This window comes from Mobula hypostoma, chromosome 17, assembly GCF_963921235.1.
Source record: "Mobula hypostoma chromosome 17, sMobHyp1.1, whole genome shotgun sequence".
NCBI classification, from domain to species: domain Eukaryota; kingdom Metazoa; phylum Chordata; class Chondrichthyes; order Myliobatiformes; family Myliobatidae; genus Mobula; species Mobula hypostoma.
Window position 1 is genome coordinate 69,490,443 of NC_086113.1, and position 20,567 is coordinate 69,511,009.

At 44.6% G+C, this 20,567-nt stretch overlaps 1 protein-coding gene across 2 annotated transcripts; it reads right to left on the reverse strand.

Moving 5' to 3' along the window:
* Positions 1-4,495: 4,495 nt before the first annotated feature.
* Positions 4,496-20,547, reverse strand: kiaa1143 (KIAA1143 ortholog). Of its 2 annotated transcripts, XM_063070096.1 has the most exons (4): positions 20,326-20,547; positions 13,620-13,764; positions 5,872-5,948; positions 4,496-5,202 (listed from the first exon to the last, which is right to left on the reverse strand). In XM_063070096.1, the coding sequence occupies exons 1-4, from the start codon at positions 20,428-20,430 to the stop codon at positions 4,963-4,965; spliced, it is 567 nt and encodes a 188-aa protein (XP_062926166.1). In that variant the 5' UTR covers positions 20,431-20,547; the 3' UTR covers positions 4,496-4,962. The 2 variants fall into 2 exon arrangements, with proteins under 2 accessions (XP_062926166.1, XP_062926167.1); XM_063070097.1 differs by lacking the exon at positions 5,872-5,948 and having other exon boundaries at positions 4,500-5,202; positions 20,326-20,545.
* Positions 20,548-20,567: the final 20 nt, after the last annotated feature.

Sequence of the window (20,567 nt, forward strand, 5' to 3'; positions counted from 1 at the left end):
CTTTCCAGCTTCATGACACCCTTTCTATGGGAGGGTGATCAAAACTACACACAATACTCCAATGTAGTCTCACCAACAAGATGTAACAAGGCATCTGACCAATGAAGGCAAGTGTGCTTTCTTTAGTATCTTACTTATCTTCATGGATGATACTGTAGCATGGTCATACGAAGGAATTTGTTTTATTGGAAACTTGGTAGATATGACCTTAGAATTTGTACTAGTATTCTGAATCGAGAGGCAGATTTAACTAGGACACTCTCTGCTCTTCTTTGAAATAACGTCAGTGAATTATGCACCTGCACCTGAGGGAGCAGATAGGGGACTGATTGAAGAACACATCAGAAATAGCTTAGGAAATGATGTACCAACAACAGGCATCAAATAGATCTTCAAGTGTTTTAAATTATTATTTATTTTACAGGGTTTTTCTTTGTGAACGTATAGTATCTGCTTAGTTCAACTGTTTTCTACTGAAGATAACAATGAGTATCTGTCCTCAGCATGAAGAATGGGCAAGATAGTGCTCTCGAACTGAGTTCAATATTGTACGTCAGCTTCATGCAGCAATTGGCTAGGGTTTGATAAAAGTGGTCAATGGACAGATAACAGCACAGAAACAGGTCTTCTCAGTTTGCACTGACCACGAACCTCCAATTTACTCTAAACATACATTCATCCCAATTTTATTCTTCCCAAATTCATATCAACTCCAAGACTCCACTGCACAAACTCGGAGCAATTTACAGCAGACAGTTAACCAACCAACCTTTACATTTTGGGGCACAAGACAACTCCAGTGCACTCAGGGATTACCCTTGTGGACACAGGGAAAACTCCACATTGACAGCAAAGAGATCAGGATCAAACCTGGAGTTGAGAAGCAACAGTTCTACGAGCTCTGCTACAATACTGCACTATAGCCGGCTGAAACTCTTTCTCATCATTACTGCACTGAAAGATCTTGGATATCTTACTCTAAACCACTTTTAATATTCAGGAGGAACACATAAAATCAGAAAATTTTCACTATGTGCTGCATACTAACAAAGTTAAAACCAGAGGGAAGATCTGCTTTTTAACAATTCCACAAATCAATACCGTACACAGTAGACAAAAATTCTGAGAACTTTATTTATAAAATTATCATTAGTAACTATTTTTCTATTTCCATTGAAGAATTAATGAATTTCAGCCTGGTCCTTTTTTCCCTTCTCTCTCTATTCTCCAGATGAAAACACTATATAATTTTTGGATTATTGTATAAAATCCTAAGTAAGAGTCAGCATCCTGAGAATTTTATGGCTTTTACTTTTAACATGCATAATTATATTGCTGTATTGAATTAATACAATTCATTAAGAAAAACACAGCTCAATTCATACTAGTCAATTTCCCAAAGATATAAAATATACTTACAATACAATCATTTCTGAACTACATCACATGCTATGTACAGTATAAATAAAAATTGAATTTTATGTTTATACTCTATGAAAGATAAAATCCAGTCCAAATATACCAGCATATTCTTCAGCTTTTGGAGAAAAACTGACTATACATAACCTCATGAACACAATATTCTAAACACAGAAAACCTACAGCACAATACCGGCCCTTCGGCCCACAAAGCTGTGCCGAACATGTCCATACCTTAGAACTACCTCGGCTTTACCCATAGCCCTCTATTTTTCTAAGCTCCATATAGCCATCCAGAAGTCTCTTAAAAGACTGTATCGTTTCCGCCACCACCCCACCGGCAGCCCATTCCACGCACTCACTACTCTCTGCATAAACAACTTACCCCTGACATCTCCTCTGTACCTTCTTCCAAGCACCTTAAAACTAAGCCCTCTCATGCTAGCCATTTCAGCCCTGGGAAAAAGCCTCTGACTATCCACACGATCAATGCCTCTCATTATCTTGTACACCTCTATCAAGTCACCTCTCATCCCCCGTTGCTCCAAGGAGAAAAGGCCGAGTTCACTCAACCTATTCTCATAAGGCATGCTCCCCAATCCAGGCAACATCCTTGTAAATCTCCTCTACACCCTTTCTATGGTTTCCATGTCCTTCCTATAGTCAGGCGACCAGAACTGAGCACAGTACTCCAAGTGGGGTCTGACCAGGGTCCTATACAGCTGCAACATTACCTCTCGGCTCTTAACTCAATCCCACGATTGATGAAGGCCAATGCACCGTATGCCTTCTTAACGACAGAGTCAACCTGCGCAGCAGCTTTGAGTGTCCTATGGACTCGAACCCTGAAATCCCTCTGATCCTCCACACTGCCAAGAATCTTACCATTAATGATATATTCTGCCATCATATTTGACCTACCAAAATGAACTACTCACACTTACGTGGGTTGAACTCCATCTGCCACTTCTCAGCCCAGTTTTGCATCCTATCAATATCCCATTGTAACCTCTGACAGCCCTCCACACTATCCACAACACCCCCAACCTTTGTATCATCAGAAAATTTACTAACCCAACCCTCCACTTCCTCATCCAGGTCATTTATAAGCATCACGAAGAGTAGTGGTCCCAGAACAGATCCCTGAGGCACACCACTGGTCACCGACCTCCATGCAGAATATGACCTGTCTACAACCACTCTTTGACTTCTGTGGGCAAGCCAATTCTGGAACCACAAAGCTATGTCCCCTTGGATCCCATGCCTCCTTACTTTCTCAATAAGCCTTCCATGGGGTTCCTTACGAAATGCCTTGCTAAAATCCATATACACTGCATCTACAGCTCTACCTTCATCAATGTGCTTAGTCACATCCTCAAAAAATTCAATCAGGCTCGTAAGGCACAACCTGCCTTTGACAAAGCTATGCTGACTATTCTTAATCATATTATTCCTCTCCAAATCTTCATAAATCCTGCCTCTCAGTATCATCTCCATCAACTTACCAACCACTGAAGTAAGATTCACTGGTCTATATTTCCCTGGGTTATCTCTACCTCTTTTCTTGAAAAAGGGAACAACATCCGCAACTCTCCAATCCTCCGGAACCTCTCCTGTCCTCATTGATGATGCAAAGATCATTGCCAGAGGCTCAGCAATCTCCTCCTTCACTTCCCACAGTAGCTTGGGGTACATCCCGTCTGGTCACGGTGACTTATCCAACTTGATGCTTTCGAAAAGCTCCAGCACATCCTCTTTCTTAATAGCTATATGCTCACACTTTTCAGTCCACTGCAAATCATCCCTACAATCACCAAGATCCTTTTCCATAGTGAATACTGAAGTAAAGTATTAGGTACCCCCGCTATTTCCTCCAGTTCCATACACACTTTTCCACTGTCACACTTGATTGGTCCTATTCTCTCACCTCTTATCCTCTTGCTCTTCACATACTTGTAGAATGCCTTGGGGTTTTCCTTAATCCTGTCTGCCAAGGCCTCCTCATGGCCCCTTCTGGCTCTACTAATTTCATTCTTAAGCTCCTTCCTGATAGCCTTATAATCTTCTAGATTTATATCATTACCTAGTTTTTTGAACCTCTCATAAGCTCTTCTTTTCTTCTTGACTAGTTTTTCAACAGCCTTTGTGCACCATGGATCTTGTACCCTACCATCCTTTCCATGTCTCATTGGAACATACCTACCCAGAATGCCACACAAATATCCCCTGAACATTTACCACATTTCTTCTGTACATTTCCCTGAGAACATCTGTTTCCAATTTAATGCTTCCAAGTTCCTGCCTGATAGCCTCATAGTGCTAAGGAAGAATTCTATAACACTTCATATTTATCGTAGCAATTTATAGTTAAAGAGTTATAGTCAAGAGTTTTACAGCACAGAAACAGGCCATTTAGCCCATGTAGTCCATGCCAACTTGATCTTCCGTCTCATCCCATTTATCTGAAAGTCTTTTGCAAAGTGATGGTATTTCAATTGTTAGATTTAAACCCAAAATTGACAAATCTTGTTATCTTATGGGGTAATGGAGACAAGTTTTGTCGAAAGATGTGCTTTGTGAGAGGACCAAGTTATGACTCTTGTAGCAAGCAGTGACTCTCTTAAGCACCAGCTTTTCCTCCACTCCAAATTTAATTGCGCTATTAATGGCTATTGTGCACCTCCAGAATTCTCTAATTCCCTTCTGATCCTCTACTCCTCTGTGCTCACTTAAGATCCTCCTTAAAGCACAATTCCATTTCTGATTTTAGCAATTCATCTTGATATTTTATAGCTTCCTGTCACCAGTTGATAGTGGTTGTATTAAAACTGTTATATAAAGAGAAACTGTTGTCAGTGTGCAATATCCTGCCACCAGTAGTGGTCAAAGCTCAGATACAATTCCATCATTTAAAGGGCAGTGGACAGGTGATGGGTAGGAAGGAGACAGATCCAATGCAGGCCAATAGAATTAGTGAACAATCTGCATTGGTTCAACATTTATATTTCTGCTCATAAAATTTCAGAATTTTGAATAGGCCACTTAGGTATAAAACTTCTTAAAAATAACTCATTTTCCTCAAGGATGAATACTTTACATCTTTTATTACACACCCATCATGATTTGGTGTTGTACCAATGCTCAAGTAACAATACAGAACACACATTTTTCAGGAGATTCAAATACAATGAAGACATAACTTGCTACTTCATTTCTTTAACCATGGAAATGGCAAAACCACGATTTAAGATAGAAGACCCAAAAAAAGGGGACATAAAAATTATTCTACTGGTTGGGAGTCTACAGTCAGGATTATTGGAGTGAAGTTGAGCCCTTTTGCAGAATGGTAGAGACAGTCTGGCACTTCTTCAGTTACAAACAGTAACTGACACTGTGCAACTGTTACAGCAATATGACTGTATACACCTGGGGATAGACAGGACTTCCACTATCTTCATCAAAAATAATTGCACACAGGTCGATACTTATTTCTCCCATCTTGTGCCACCCCGCATTAACCATTCTTCAGGCTTCTGACGTAAATCAGCACTCAAAGCGAGTGCTTCCTACTCTATTCATCATCATCAGACCCAAATGAAAGCAAACTGCTGTTCTTGACTTGCTTGGATTTATTTCCCGAACTTTTAAATTCTGTTTGGTCACTAGCATCTTCTTTCTTCTTTTTGCTTGATGTGGTGAACATTCCTGTGACTTTATTATCCGAGGATCGCTTTGATGGCTTCCTAAACACAATCTTTCCACCATCTGGCTGTAAATTTTCAGCTGAAGCACAGAATAATTCAAAGTTTTTTAGTAAAGGAAAATAATGCTTAATACAGTAAACTTATGTATTAACATTCTACTATACCATAGAGTCCCAGGCAATCCAACTCTATGTGGTCAGTCATTTGGAACCGTGATGGAAAAAAATTCTTTCACTTTGTAAGTTATGAATTATTGGAGGCTGTAGATGTTTAGTCATTGTATGTAGGGTAGTGATAAATGGACTCTGGGGAAATCACTAGATCTGGGGATCAAGTGGGAATGTGGACAAAGTAGAACAGTGTGAATAGTTTGAATGGTCAAACAGGTTTAAGGCCTGTATTGTCTACAAAGAAAGATGAACCTGAATCTTTGTAGCCTCTTTATTGACCTTAGGATGTTCCAAACTGCTTTATAGCAAGTAAATGCCCTTGTAGTGTGGTCATTGTCATATCATAGGGAACATTTGTTTGTAATGTATTCCTATTCCTTTTACATTGTGTGCAGTACTGCCAATAGAGCACACAGTAAATAACTAATTATTTGGAAATGTTCTCTATTTAGCAGCTTATTGGTAGAGCTTTTGGTAATGTTCAATTACTTCAATCCAGAAAGAGTAAATCCTGTAAACAACAGCCTCCACTTGTCCCACCACCTGGTGAGAACCAGATATTTGTTTTGTCTACTCACCACTCCCCACCCCAGTCTTGACTTGTTCCAGTTAGCTGTTCCACAGATTTTTAATTCCTTCAGGCCAACAGGAGCATCTGGGGTGAGGTGGAGTCACAGGTTAGGAGGCAGTAGTACTATCTGCTGCACTGTCATACTGTGGCTGGTCCTAATTGGAAGTGCACTGGAAATCTGGCTCAGAATTTAGCAACACAGAAACAGGCTCTTTATCCCAATTTGTCCACACTGACCATGATGTCTACCTCAGCTAGTCCCATTCGTTTGGGTTTTGCTCGAATATCTTTAAGTCTTCCCCAGGTATGTACCGGTCTGATTGCCTTTTAAATGTAATTCTACCTACTATAGCTTCCTCTGGCAGTTCACTGCATATACATGCCAACTCCTGTGCAAAAACCTGCACCCCAGATCCCCTTTAAATCTCATCTGAAATTCATAATCTTTAGCTTTACTTTGGGAGGAGCGTGCGGATGCAGTATCTCGTCATCGCCCAAACCTGCTGAGAAGATTTAAGAAGTGAGGAATTTCAGCGGGAGATTCATTTGGGAGAAGTGTGCAGACGCAGTAGCTCATCATTGCACAAGGCTGCTGAGAATAAAAAGGAGACGTTGCCTAGTGGAGTGTTTGCAGAAGGAGCATGAGACAGAGTAACAGGGCTTTGGGGAGGATGGGCCGAGGTGAGGTAAGGAGGCAAGTTACTTTCGTATCTCTTTTTTCCTGTAATTTAAGAATAGTGGGTATGACTGCAAAGCCAATTTTATGTTCTGGGTGTCAGATGTGGAATACCTGGAAGATTTCCGGCCTTCCTGATGGCCACAGTGGCCAGGTGTATTGAGCTGCAGCTCCTTAGAGACCGAGTTAAGGAACTAGAGCCATAGCTTGATGACCTTTGGCTTATTAGGGAAAAGTGAAGAGGTGATCGATAGGAGCTACAGGCAGGTAGTCACACCAGCGTCACAGGAGACAGAGAAGTGGGTGACTGTCAAGAGAGGGAAGGGAGAGCATCAGGTAGTGGAGAGTACCCCTGTGGCCGTTCCCCTTAACAATAAGTACTCCCTTTTGTGTACTGCTGATGTGGGAGGTGAGTGAACCTACCTGGGAGAAGCAACAGTGACCGTGCCTCTGGCACTGAGTCTGCCCCTGTGGCGCAGAAGGGTAGGGAGCGGAAGAGGATGGCAGCAGTTACAGGGGACTCTACAGTTATGTGGACAGATAGGTGAATCTGTGCACACGAAAAAGAAACTTGGATGATAGATCCAGGGGTTCGTGATGTTTCTGAATGTGTCCACAATATGCTTAAATGGGAGGGTAAGCAGCCAGAGGTCGTGGTACATATTGGTACCAATATTACAGGTAGAAAAAGGGTGGCCACCAACCTCCAATTTACTCTAAACCTACATTCATCCCAATTATATTCTTCCCAAATTCATATCAACTCCAAGATTCCACTGCACAAACTCGGAGCAATTTACAGCAGACAGTTAACCAACCAACCTTTACATTTTGGGGCACAAGACAACTCCAGTGCACTCAGGGATTACCCTTGTGGACACAGGGAGAACTCCACATTGACAGCAAAGAGATCAGGATCAAACCTGGAGTTGTGAAGCAACAGTTCTACGGGCTCTGCTACAATACTGCACTATAGCCGGCTGAAACTCTTCTCATCATTACTGCACTGAAAGATCTTGGATATCTTACTCTAAACCACTTTTAATATTCAGGAGGAACCCATAAATAAATATGCCTGATGTTGTTGTATGTGAAGGAAGAGAAGTGGGTGCCGTTACTGTTATAAGACAGAAGCTGCTAAAAAAGCTGAAAGACCTGAAGGTACATAAGTCACCCAGACCAGATGAACTGCACCCTAGGGTTCTGAAAGAGGTAGCATTAAGAGATCGTGGTGGAATTAGAAATGATCTTTCAAAAATCATTGGACTCTGGCATGGTGCCAGAGGACTGGAAAGTTGCAAATGTTACTCCACTCTTTAAGAAAGGAGATAGGTGGCAAAAAGGAAATTATAGACCAGTTAACCTGACCTCAGTGGTTGGGAAGATGTTGGAGACAATTGTTAAGGATGAGGTGATGGAGTACTTGGTGACACAGGACAAGATAATACAAAGTCAGCATAGTTTCCTTAAGGAAAAATCCTGCCTGAGGAACCTGTTGGAATTCTTTGAGGAGATTACAAGTAGGATAGATAAAGGAAATGCAGTGGATGTTATATATTTGAACTTTCAGAAGGCCTTTGACGAGGTGCCACACATGGCTGCTTACCAAGTTAAGAGCCCATGGTATTACAGGAAAGTTAATAACATTGTTAGAGCATTGGCTGATTGGTAGGAGGCAGTGAGTGGGAATAAAAGGATCCTTTTCTGATTGGCTGTGTCTAGTGGTGTTCTGCAGGGGTTGGTGTTGGGACCACTTCATTTTATGCTGTGTATAAGTAATTTGCAATAGATGGCTTTGTTGCCAACTTTGCAGATGATACGAAGATTGGTGGAGGGGCAGGTAGTGTTGAGGAAACAGGCAGGATGCAGAAGGACTTAGACAGATTAGGAGAATGGGGAAGAAAGTGGCAAATGAAATGCAATGTTGGAAAATGCATGGTCATGCACTTTGGTAGTAATAATTAATGTGCAGACTATTTTCTAAATGGGGAGAAAATCCAGGAATCTGAGATGCAAAGGGACTTGGGAGTCCTCGCGCAGAACACCCAGAAGGTTAACTTGCAGGTCGAGTTGGTGGTGAGGAAGGCAAATACCATGTTAGTATTCATTTCAAGAGGTCTCAAATACAAGAGCAAGAGAAGTGATGCTGAGGCTTTAAGGCACTGGTGAAGCCTCACTTTGAGTATTGTGAACAGTTTTGAGCTCCTCATCTTAGAAAAGATGTGCTGGCATTGGAGATTGTCCAGAGGAGGTTCACAATGATGATTCCAGGAATGAAAGGGTTATCATACAAGGAACGTTTGATGGCTCTGGGTCTGCCCTCGCTGGAATTCTGAAGGATGAGGGGGGTTCTCATTGAAATCTTTCGAAAGTTGAAAGGCCTAGACAGAGTAGATGTGGAAAGGATTTTTCCCATGGCGGAAGAGTCAAAGACAAGAGGGCATAGCCTAAGGATACAGGGAAGCCCTTTCAAAACAGATGTGGAGACATTTCTTTAGCCAAAGGGTGGTGAATTTGTGGAATTTGTTGCCACATGCAGCAGTGGAGGCCAGGTCGCTGGATGTATTTAAGGCAGAGATTGATAGGTTCTTGATTGGACACGGCATCAAAGGTTACAGGGAGAAGGCCGGGAACTGGGGCTGAGGAGGGAAAAAAAGGATCAGCCATGATTGAATGGCAGAGCAGACTCGATGGACCAGATGGCCTAATTCTGCTCCTATGTCTTATGGGCTAAGTTATGTCTTCCCAACTTGATTGAGTTTTTGACAAGGTGACGAGAGAGATTGATGAAGGTAGAGCAGTGGATGCTGTCAATATGTGGGGCATATTATCCGATGAATAGAAAATTAAAACTAGAGGGAAGATCTGTTTTTAAACAATGCCACAAATCAATATACAGCATACAAAAATTCTGAGATCTTCATTCTATAGATATACTATGTATGCCCACAAGAAAGTGAATTTCAGGGCTGTATATGATGACATATAGTTGCAAGAAAATGTTTGTGAACCCTTTGCAATTACCTGGTTTTCTGTATTAATTACTCAAAATGTGGTTTGATCTTCACCCAAGTCACAATAACAGACAAACAGAATCTGCCTAAACTAATAACACACAAACAATTGCAAACACAAAATACTCTGCAGATGCTGGGGTCAAAGTGTTACACAAACAATTGTACTTCTTGTCATTACTAAGTACACCATTTAAACAGTCACAGTCAAGTTTCAAAAAAAGTATGTGACTCTTTGGGGTAATGCCTTCTGCAATTTGGAGTCATGTCTTCCAAACAATGAAATGAGATTGGAGGGGTGGTTTGTAGAGGTGCCCCACCCTATAAAAAAAGATACACAAAGTCAGGTTACTAACAGAGTCTGCTCTTCTCAAGATAGACCTGTTTATGCGCACCATGATCAAAACAACTTTCAGAGGACTTTAGAAGAATTGTAGAGATACATTAAGCTGGAAAAGGCTACAGAAGCATTTCAAAAGACCTGCGTGTTTCAGTCCACAGTAAGAGAAATTGTTTACAACTGGAGGAAATCCGGTACCATTGCTACTCTCCCCAGGAGTGGGCATCCTGCAAAGATCACACCGAGAGCCCAACATGCAATGCTGAAGGAGGTGAAAAGGAACCCAAGGGTAAGAGGCCTGTTGAAATCTCTAGGACTTCCTAAAAGTCTCTGTTCATGTGTCCATTCTAAGTAAACACTGAACAAGAATGGTTTTCATGGAAAGACACCAGGAAACTGTGGCTCTCCAAAAAAAACATTGCGGTACATCTCAAGTTAGCAAAAGACCACCTGGATGTTCCAGACAATGTTCTGTGGACAGATGAGACAACAGTTGAACCTTTTGGCAGAAATGCACACCACGATGTTTGGAAGAAAAAGGGCACTGCACACCAACACTTCATCCCAACTGTGAAGCATGAATGAGCATCATAGTTCGGGGCTGCTTTGTTGCCTCAGAGCCTGGAGAGCTTGCAATCATTAAGGGAACAATGATTTCAAAATTGTATCAAGACATTTTATAGGAGAATGTCAAGGTAGCAGTCCATCACCTGAAGCTTAATAATTGGATGATACAACAAGACAATGATCCAAAACACAAGAGTAAATCAATAAAAAAAATGGTTTAAAAAGAAGAAAATTCATGTTTTTGAATAGCCAAGTCAGAGTCCAGACCTTAAGCCAATTGAGATGCTGTGACATGACCCGAAAAGGGCTGTTCATGGTATCCCAAAAATATTGATAAACAGTTTTGTATGGAGAAATGGTCTAAGATTCTCCTTGCAAGTCTGATCAGCAACTACAGGAAACACTTGGTAGGGATTATTGCTGCTAAAGGAGATTCTACCATTAAATTCAAGGGCTCATGTACTTTTTCCAGCCTGGGCTAGATAATTAAACAGTGTTCAACAAAGACATGGAAAGTACAATTGTTTGTATGTTATTAGCTTAGGCAGATAGTGTTTGTCTATTATCGTGACTTAGATGAAGATCAGACCGCATTTTATGAATCATTAATGCAGAAAACTAGATAATTGCAAAGGGTTCACAAAGGGTTACCTGGATCGGGGAGCATGTCTTATGAGAATAGCTTGAGTGAACTAGGCCTTTCTGCTTCAGACAGTGGAGGGTGAGAGGTGACCTGATAGAGGTGTATAAGATGATGAGAGGCATTGATCATCTGAATAGTCAGAGGCTTTTCTCCAGGGCTAAAATGGCCAGCACGAGAAGGCACAGTTTTAAGGTGCTTGGAAGCAGGTAGAGAGCAGATGTCAGGTGTAAGTTTTTTTTTTTACGCAGAGAGTGGTGAGTGCGTGGAATGAGCTGCTGGTAACGGTGGTTTAGGCGGATACGACAGGGTCTTTTAAGAGACTCCAGGATAGGTAGATGGAGCTTAGAAAAATAGAGGGCTATGGGTAACCCTAGGTAATTTCTAAAGTAAGTACATGTTTAGTTGTGGGCACATGGCCAAGCGCTTAAGACATTGGACTAGCTACCTGAAGGTTGTGAGTTCGAGCCCCAGCCAAGGGAACGTGTTGTGTCCTTGAGCAAGGCACTTAATCACACATTGCTCTGTGACGACACTGGTGCCAAGCTGTATGGGTCCTAATGCCCTTCCCTCGGACAACATTGGTGTCGTGGACAGGGGAGATTTGCAGCATGGGCAACTGCTGGTCTTCCAAACAACCTTGCCCAGGCCTGCGCCCTGGAGAGTGAAGACTTTCCAGGCGCAGATCCATGTTCTTGCAAGACTAACGGATGCCTTTACTTACTTTACATGTTCGGCACAGCATTGTGGACCGAAGGGCCTGTACTGTGCCGCAGGTTTTCTAGATTTTTATGTTTCTAACTGTAAGTGCAATTACAAAGAAAGCATGGGAGTGCCTCTACTTCTTTAGGAATTTGTGAAGATTCGGCATGACATCTAAAGCTTTGACAAACTTCTATAGACGTGTGGTGGAGAGTATATTGATTGGCTGCATCACAGGCTGGTGTGGAAAAACCGATGCCCTTAAAATCCTACAAAAAGTAGTGCATACAGCCCAGTCCACATTGGGTAAAGCCTTCCCCACCACTGAGCACATCTGCATAGAGTATTGTTGTGGGAAAGCAGTACCCATCGTCAGGGATGCCCACCACCCAGATTATGCTCACTTCTCACTGCTGTCTTAAGGAAGAAGGTACAGGAGCCTCAAGATTCACACCACGAGGTTCAGGAACCTCAGGCTTTTGAACCAAAGGAGATAGCTTCACTTGCCCCATTACTGAAGTGTTCCCACAACCTACAGACTCACTTCCAAGGACTCTTCAGGTCATCATTTATTAATTGATTGATTTATTGAGATATAGCACAGAACAGGCCCTTCCAGCCCTTCGAGTTACTCCACCCAGCAATCCCCCGATTTAATCCTAGCTAATCATAGGACAATTTACAATGACCAATTAATCTATCAACTGGTATGTGTTTGGACGGTGTGAGGAAACCAGAGCACCTTGAGCAAACCCACAAGTCACAGGGAGAACGTATAAACTGCAACCAGGCAGCGCTGGGAATTGAACTGGACCACCTGTACTGTAAAGAGGTACCGTGCTGCCCAGTTGGTGATTCTATTCTGGTTATTGGATTTATTGAGTATGCCCGCAAGAAAATGAATCTCACTGTAGTATATGGTGACATACATGTACCGTGATAATAAATTTACTTTGAACTTGAGTATTAGTGGGGTTGAGTGATCATGGGTAAATCTTAAATGATAAATATGAGTTAATTATTACAGCATCAGTTCCTATAATGAGCACCAAATGCTGGCTGAAGTATTAGTTTCTGCAATATTACTGCAAGAAATGTCTGAGAATACTGGATACAGCAAGGATAAAGACAAGACAACAATCCAGTTTTGGCAATGAAGATCTGAGTTGCTGAAGTAGCCGTGCCTCTAGCCAAGTCAGTTATAGGGCTTAGTATCTACCCAACAATGTAGAAAGATGCCCAGGTGCATCCTATTTGTAAAAAGCAAGACCACAGTTGACTGGTACCCTAACCATTAACCTAAACATTTTTTTCCTCCATCATCAGACCGTAGTGGCTGTTTATTGCACCATCAACAATTACTTCTCTGGTCTATGTCTAACCCACAACACATGCCACCAAGAAGGACAAGGGCAGCTGGCGCCTGGGAACATCATACTCAGTCATATGCTGTCCTAACAGGGAAATATATTGTTGGTGCTTTATCATGGCCAAGAATAAACAGTAAGTGAATGGGAGAGAGTTTAGTGAGGGAGGCCAGTATTGAAAGCACTGCATTGGTCAGAGCTGGATAGGGGCTTCAGCAGAAATGTGTTAAAACAAGGAAGACATTGGGCAGTTTTATGTTAATGAAATAGCTAATTTCACTAATGGTATAGGTACATTTTCTGAAGGTCAAATGACAGCAGTGTTGCAAATGGTCTGGTTAAGTTTCAGACATTTGCCAGAGCTAGAATCTGATGTGCAAATTAGTTGCTGAACAAAGCTACAACAGACAATGCGGTGAACGATACACTCCAGGATCAAGCATACTTACATTTCTCTGAACTTTCTGTGTCCTGTTTGAACTTCGCTGCTTCTTCAGCAGTCAGATCTCCCTGACGGAGCACCACTACTTGTGGCTGCTCATCTTCTGCATCGCTTGGCCCACTGTCACTGTCAACTGGAGCAAGCTGTTGCTTCTGAAAGGTCGATGGAAAACATCCCATGGCATTACATGGAAGAAGGTGACATCTACTTCTCAATCAAAGCCATGTTTGTTCATTTTCACATTGATTTTTACGTGATCATGCAGTGTGCAGACTGTCCGTCACAATTCTTGGCTTACAATGATGCCCCTATCTCAGAAGCACAAACTGTAGACACAGTTATAAGGCCAGGAAGCACACTGAGGGATCACAGTCACAGAATATTTCAGTTCTCTCAAAATGGATGTTATCATTGCATTGGCCTTCCTTAACACCAACTCAACCTGCAAATTAATCTCTGGGGAATTCTGCACAAGGAGTCCTTGCACGTCTGATTTTTAAATAGTCTACACCCTTATTCTAATCACAAACAAGAGAAAATCTACAGATGCTGGAAATCCAAGCAACACACACAAAATGCTGGAAGAACTCAGCAGGCCAGGCAACACCTAGTCGACGTTTTGTGCCGAGATCCTTCGGCAGGACTGCAAAATAAGCCAAAGTCAGCATGGTTCTGGTAAAGGGAAATCTAGCCTGACAAATCTGTTCGGGGACGTAGCAAGCAGAGTGGACAAAGGGGAGGTGTGGATGTCATTTACTTGCATTTTCAGAAGATATTTGATAAGGTGCCACACATGAGGCTGCTTAATGAGATAAAATCCTGTGGTGTTACAGGAAAGGTACTGGCATGGATGGAGTATTCATCTGACAGGCAGGAGGCAGCAAGTGGGAATAGAGGCGGCCTTTTCTGGTTGACTACTAGTGAGTAGTGGTGTTCCAGTATCGGACTGCTACTTTTCCCATTGTTTGTCAGTGACTTAGACAGTGGAATTGATGGCTTAGTGGCAAGGTTTGCGGATGATACAAATATAGATGGTTAGGTAGTTCTGAGGCAGCGATATGATTGCAGTAGGACTTGACAAATTGGAATAGGCAAAAAAAAGTGGCAGATAGAATAAGTTGGGAAATGTATGATAATACATTTTGGTAAAAGGAACAATAGTGCAGACTATTATCTAAATGGGGAGCAGGTTCAAAAATCAGAGGTGCAGAGAGACCTTGAAGTCCTCGTACAAGACTCCCAGGTTAATTTACAGGTTGATTCTGTGGCAAAGGTGGCATATAAAATGTTGGCATTTATTTCAAGGGGAATAGAGTATAAAAGCAAGGAAATAATGCGAAGGCTTTTATAAGATACCAGTCAGGCTGCACTTGGGAGCACTGTCAACAGTTTTGGGCCCCATATCACAGAAAGGATGTATTGTCATTGACGACAGTCCTGAGGAAGTTCACCAGGATGATTCCAGGAATGAAGGAGTTAACATATGAGGAGTGTTTGGGCCTGTACTCACTGGAATTTAGAAGAATGTGGGGAGATCTTATTGAATCCTACTGAACGTTGAAAGGACTGGATAAGGTAGATGTGGAAAGAATGTTTCCTATGGTAGGGGTATTCAGAACTAGAGGGCACAGCAAAATTGAGGGTCGATCTTCTAGAACAGAGGTAAGGAAGTTTTTTTTTAGCCAGGCTATAGCAAATCGTTGGAATGCTGTGCCACAAACTGCGGTGGAGGACAAGTCCGTGGGTATATTCAAGGTGGAAGTTGATAGTTTCCTGATCTGTCAGGGCATCAAAGGATATGGCAAGAAGGTAGGTGTATGGAGTTGAGTGGGATCTGTGATCAGCCATGATGGAATATTGGAGCAGACTCAATGGGTGAATGGCCTAATTCTGCTCCTATGTCTTATGGATGTCCTTTATCACCTCTCCACATCGCTGGCCTTTAAACATGAGGTGGTGGCCTGACCTCTAACTCCTCCACATATCTGTCCCTAAACTGTAAGGCCCCTCATCACTGTCCCTAAGTCCTAACCTGGCCAAAACTCAGTAAGTGACAGAAACCAGCCTCTCCTGCACGGATTCAGTCCCAACTTCTCCCTTTCTCAGTAAGCAGTCACTGTAATAAAAAATCCCTCTAACTGTGGACATTCTCTCTTCTGTCCCTCCTGTCAGAGATAATGTTATAAAAACATCAGGAAGCAGGTACTATCAGGCTCAAGGACAGTTTCTAGCCTGAAGACCATCCAACTTATTCTTGTACAATAAGATGGACACTTGACCTCCCAATGTCTTTTGTCCTGTCCTTTAACCAGATTATCTACCTACAATGCACCTTCTCTGAAACCGTAACATTACATCCTATTGCTTTCCCTTGTACTACCTCAATGCACTGATATGATAAAATAATCTACATGGAGACATGAAAACATTTCACTGTGCTCAGCACACCTAACAATAATAAACCGATTTAGAGATCATAGATAGCATTAATGTCGGCAATATTTTTCCCAGAGTTGGAGACACAGGACTGAAGTTTAGGTAAGAGGGGAGAGATTTAATAGGAACCTGAGGGACAACATTTTCACGGGTAAAGGATTCACCAGTAACAGTAACACACACAAAATGCTGGAGGAAATCAGCAGGCCAGGCAGCATCTATGGAAAAAAGTCCAGTCGACTTTTCGGGCCGAGACCTTCAGCGGGACTGTCTTCTCTCCCATGGATGCTGATTACACCTTCAGCGGGACTCTTCTCTCTCCCATGGATGCTGATTACACCTTCAGCGGGACTGTTCTCTCTCCCATGGATGCTGACTACACCTTCAGCGGTACTGTTCTTTCTCCCATGGATACTGACTACACCTTCAGCGGGACTGTACTCTCTCCCATGGATGCTGACTACACCTTCAGCGGTACTGTTCTCTCCCATGGATACTGATTACACCTTCAGCGGGACTGTTCTCTCTCCCATGGATGCTGATTACACCTTCAGCGGGACTGTTCTCTCTCCCATGGATGCTGATTACACCTTCAGCGGGACTGTTCTTTCTCCCATGGATACTGACTACACCTTCAGCGGGACTGTACTCTCTCCCATGGATGCTGACTACACCTTCAGCGGTACTGTTCTCTCCCATGGATACTGACTACACCTTCAGCGGGACTGTTCTCTCTCCCATGGATGCTGATTACACCTTCAGCGGGACTGTACTCGCTCCCATGGATACTGACTACACCTTCAGCGGGACTGTTCTCTCTCCCATGGATGCTGACTACACCTTCAGCGGGACTGTACTCTCTCCCATGGATACTGACTACACCTTCAGCGGGACTGTACTCGCTCCCATGGATGCTGACTACACCTTCAGCGGGACTGTTCTCTCTCCCATGGATGCTGACTACACCTTCAGCGGGACTGTACTCTCTCCCATGGATACTGACTACACCTTCAGCGGGACTGTCTTCTCTCCCATGGATGCTGACTACACCTTCAGCCGGACTGTTCTCTCTCCCATGGATACTGACTACACCTTCAGCGGGACTGTTCTCTCTCCCATGGATGCTGACTACACCTTCAGCGGGACTGTACTCTCTCCCATGGATGCTGACTACACCTTCAGCGGGACTGTCTTCTCTCCCATGGATGCTGACTACACCTTCAGCGGGACTGTACTCTCTCCCATGGATACTGACTACACCTTCAGCGGGACTGTACTCTCTCCCAGGGATGCTGACTACACCTTCAGCGGGACTGTACTGTCTCCCATGGATGCTGACTACACCTTCAGCGGTACTGTTCTCTCTCCCATGGATGCTGACTACACCTTCAGCGGTACTGTTCTCTCCCATGAATGCTGACTACACCTTCAGCGGTACTGTTCTCGCTCCCATGGATGCTGACTACACCTTCAGCGGTACTGTTCTCTCTCCCATGGATGCTGACTACACCTTCAGCGGGACTGTACTCGCTCCCATGGATGCTGACTACACCTTCAGCGGGACTGTTCTCTCTCCCATGGATGCTGACTACACCTTCAGCGGGACTCTACTCTCTCCCATGGATGCTGACTACACCTTCAGCGGGACTGTACTGTCTCCCATGGATGCTGATTACACCTTCAGCGGGACTGTACTCTCTCCCATGGATACTGACTACACCTTCAGCGGGACTGTACTCGCTCCCATGGATGCTGACTACACCTTCAGCGGGACTGTACTCGCTCCCATGGATGCTGATTACACCTTCAGCGGGACTGTTCTCTCTCCCATGGATGCTGACTACACCTTCAGCGGGACTGTCTTCTCTCCCATGGATGCTGACTACACCTTCAGCGGGACTGTCTTCTCTCCCATGGATGCTGACTACACCTTCAGCGGGACTGTCTTCTCTCCCATGGATGCTGACTACACCTTCAGCGGGACTGTACTCTCTCCCATGGATGCTGACTACACCTTCAGCGGGACTGTACTCGCTCCCATGGATACTGACTACACCTTCAGCGGGACTGTTCTCTCTCCCATGGATGCTGACTACACCTTCAGCGGGACTGTACTCTCTCCCATGGATACTGACTACACCTTCAGTGGGACTGTACTCGCTCCCATGGATGCTGACTACACCTTCAGCAGGACTGTTCTCTCTCCCATGGATGCTGACTACACCTTCAGCGGGACTGTACTCTCTCCCATGGATGCTGACTACACCTTCAGCGGGACTGTCTTCTCTCCCATGGATGCTGACTACACCTTCAGCGGGACTGTCTTCTCTCCCATGGATGCTGACTACACCTTCAGCCGGACTGTTCTCTCTCCCATGGATACTGACTACACCTTCAGCGGGACTGTCTTCTCTCCCATGGATGCTGACTACACCTTCAGCCGGACTGTCTTCTCTCCCATGGATGCTGACTACACCTTCAGCCGGACTGTCTTCTCTCCCATGGATGCTGACTACACCTTCAGCGGGACTGTCTTCTCTCCCATGGATGCTGACTGCACCTTCAGCGGGACTGTACTGTCTCCCATGATGCTGACTACACCTTCAGCGGGACTGTTCTTTCTCCCATGGATGCTGACTACACCTTCAGCGGGACTGTTCTTTCTCCCATGGATGCTGATTACACCTTCAGCGGGACTGTACTCGCTCCCATGGATGCTGATTACACCTTCAGCGGGACTGTACTCGCTCCCATGGATGCTGACTACACCTTCAGCGGGACTGTACTCGCTCCCATGGATGCTGACTACACCTTCAGCGGGACTGTTCTCTCTCCCATGGATGCTGACTACACCTTCAGCGGGACTGTACTCTCTCCCATGGATGCTGACTACACCTTCAGCGGGACTGTCTTCTCTCCCATGGATGCTGACTACACCTTCAGCGGGACTGTCTTCTCTCCCATGGATGCTGTACACCTTCAGCGGGACTGTACTGTCTCCCATGATGCTGACTACACCTTCAGCGGGACTGTACTCGCTCCCATGGATGCTGACTACACTTTCAGCGGGACTGTTCTCTCCCATGGATGCTGACTACACCTTCAGCTGGACTGTCTTCTCTCCCATGGATACTGACTACACCTTCAGCGGTACTGTTCTCTCTCCCATGGATGCTGACTACACCTTCAGCGGGACTGCACTGTCTCCCATGGATGCTGACTACACCTTCAGCGGGACTGTCTTCCCTCCCATGGATGCTGACTACACCTTCAGCCGGACTGTTCTCTCTCCCATGGACGCTGACTACACCTTCAGCGGTACTGTTCTCTCCCATGAATGCTGACTACACCTTCAGCGGTACTGTTCTCTCTCCCATGGATGCTGACTACACCTTCAGCGGGACTGTACTCTGTCCCATGGATACTGACTACACCTTCAGCGGGACTGTCTTCTCTCCCATGGATGCTGACTACACCTTCAGCGGGACTGTACTCTCTCCCATGGATGCTGACTACACCTTCAGCAGGACTGTACTCTCTCCCATGGATACTGACTACACCTTCAGCGGGACTGTTCTCTCTCCCATGGATACTGACTACACCTTCAGCGGGACTGTACTCTCTCCCATGGATGCTGATTACACCTTCAGCGGGACTGTTCTTTCTCCCATGGATACTGACTACACCTTCAGCGGTACTGTTCTCTCTCCCATGGATGCTGACTACACCTTCAGCGGGACTGTCTTCTCTCCCATGGATGCTGACTACACCTTCAGCGGGACTGTTCTCTCTCCCATGGATGCTGCCTGGCCTGCTGAGTTCCTCCAGCATTTTGCGTGTGTTGCTCGGGTTTCCAGTGTCTGCTCATATTCTCTTGTTTATGGCTGCTAGAGGAAGTGGATGAGGCAGGTGGTTACAAATAGCAAACAACAGGAATTCTGCAGATGCTGGAAATTCAAGCAACACACATCAAAGTTGCTGGTGAATGCAGCAGGCCAGGCAGCATCTCTAGGAAGAGGTACAGTCGACGTTTCAGTCCTGACGAAGGGTCTCGGCCTGAAACGTCGACTGTACCTCTTCCTAGAGATGCTGCCTGGCCTGCTGCGTTCACCAGCAACTTTGATGTGTGTTGGTTACAAATAGGGAAGGTTTGGAAGGACATGGGCACCACGGGACGGGCTCAGGCGGGCACCTTGACCGGTAAGGGCCAGTTAGGCGATCGCGGTGCAATAACTACAAACTCCGCGGGTCCGGAAACCCAGCCAGGTCGGACCCACCTTGGTCTTCACGGTCGGTCCTGGCGAATAGCCAACACCCTCCTTGAACCTGCGGATGAAGGCAGGCTCCGGCTTCACGAACGACACATTATTCTTTCGGTTCATGTCGCAGTTTCCCTCCAGCAGCGAAGCTCACTACCGAGCTCTCAGGCGAGAACTGACAGCCATCGTATCACGTGCAGCGGGCGGGCATCCATCTTAGTGACGTCACCAAGATGGCTTCGGTCGGAGCGGCAACATGA

What these genes read in the sequence shown, in the direction of transcription:
- kiaa1143 (XM_063070096.1), bottom strand. Translation starts at nt 20,430, where the DNA reads ATGAACCGAAAGAATAATGTGTCGTTCGTGAAGCCGGAGCCTGCCTTC. An exon ending in GACCGACCGTGAAGACCAAG is followed by an intron (nt 13,765 to 20,325) that starts GTGGGTCCGACC and finishes TCGACCTTTCAG; the next exon opens with AAGCAACAGCTTGCTCCAGT. An exon ending in CAAGACTGGGGTGGGGAGTG is followed by an intron (nt 5,203 to 5,871) that starts GTGAGTAGACAA and finishes TCTGTGCTTCAG; the next exon opens with CTGAAAATTTACAGCCAGAT.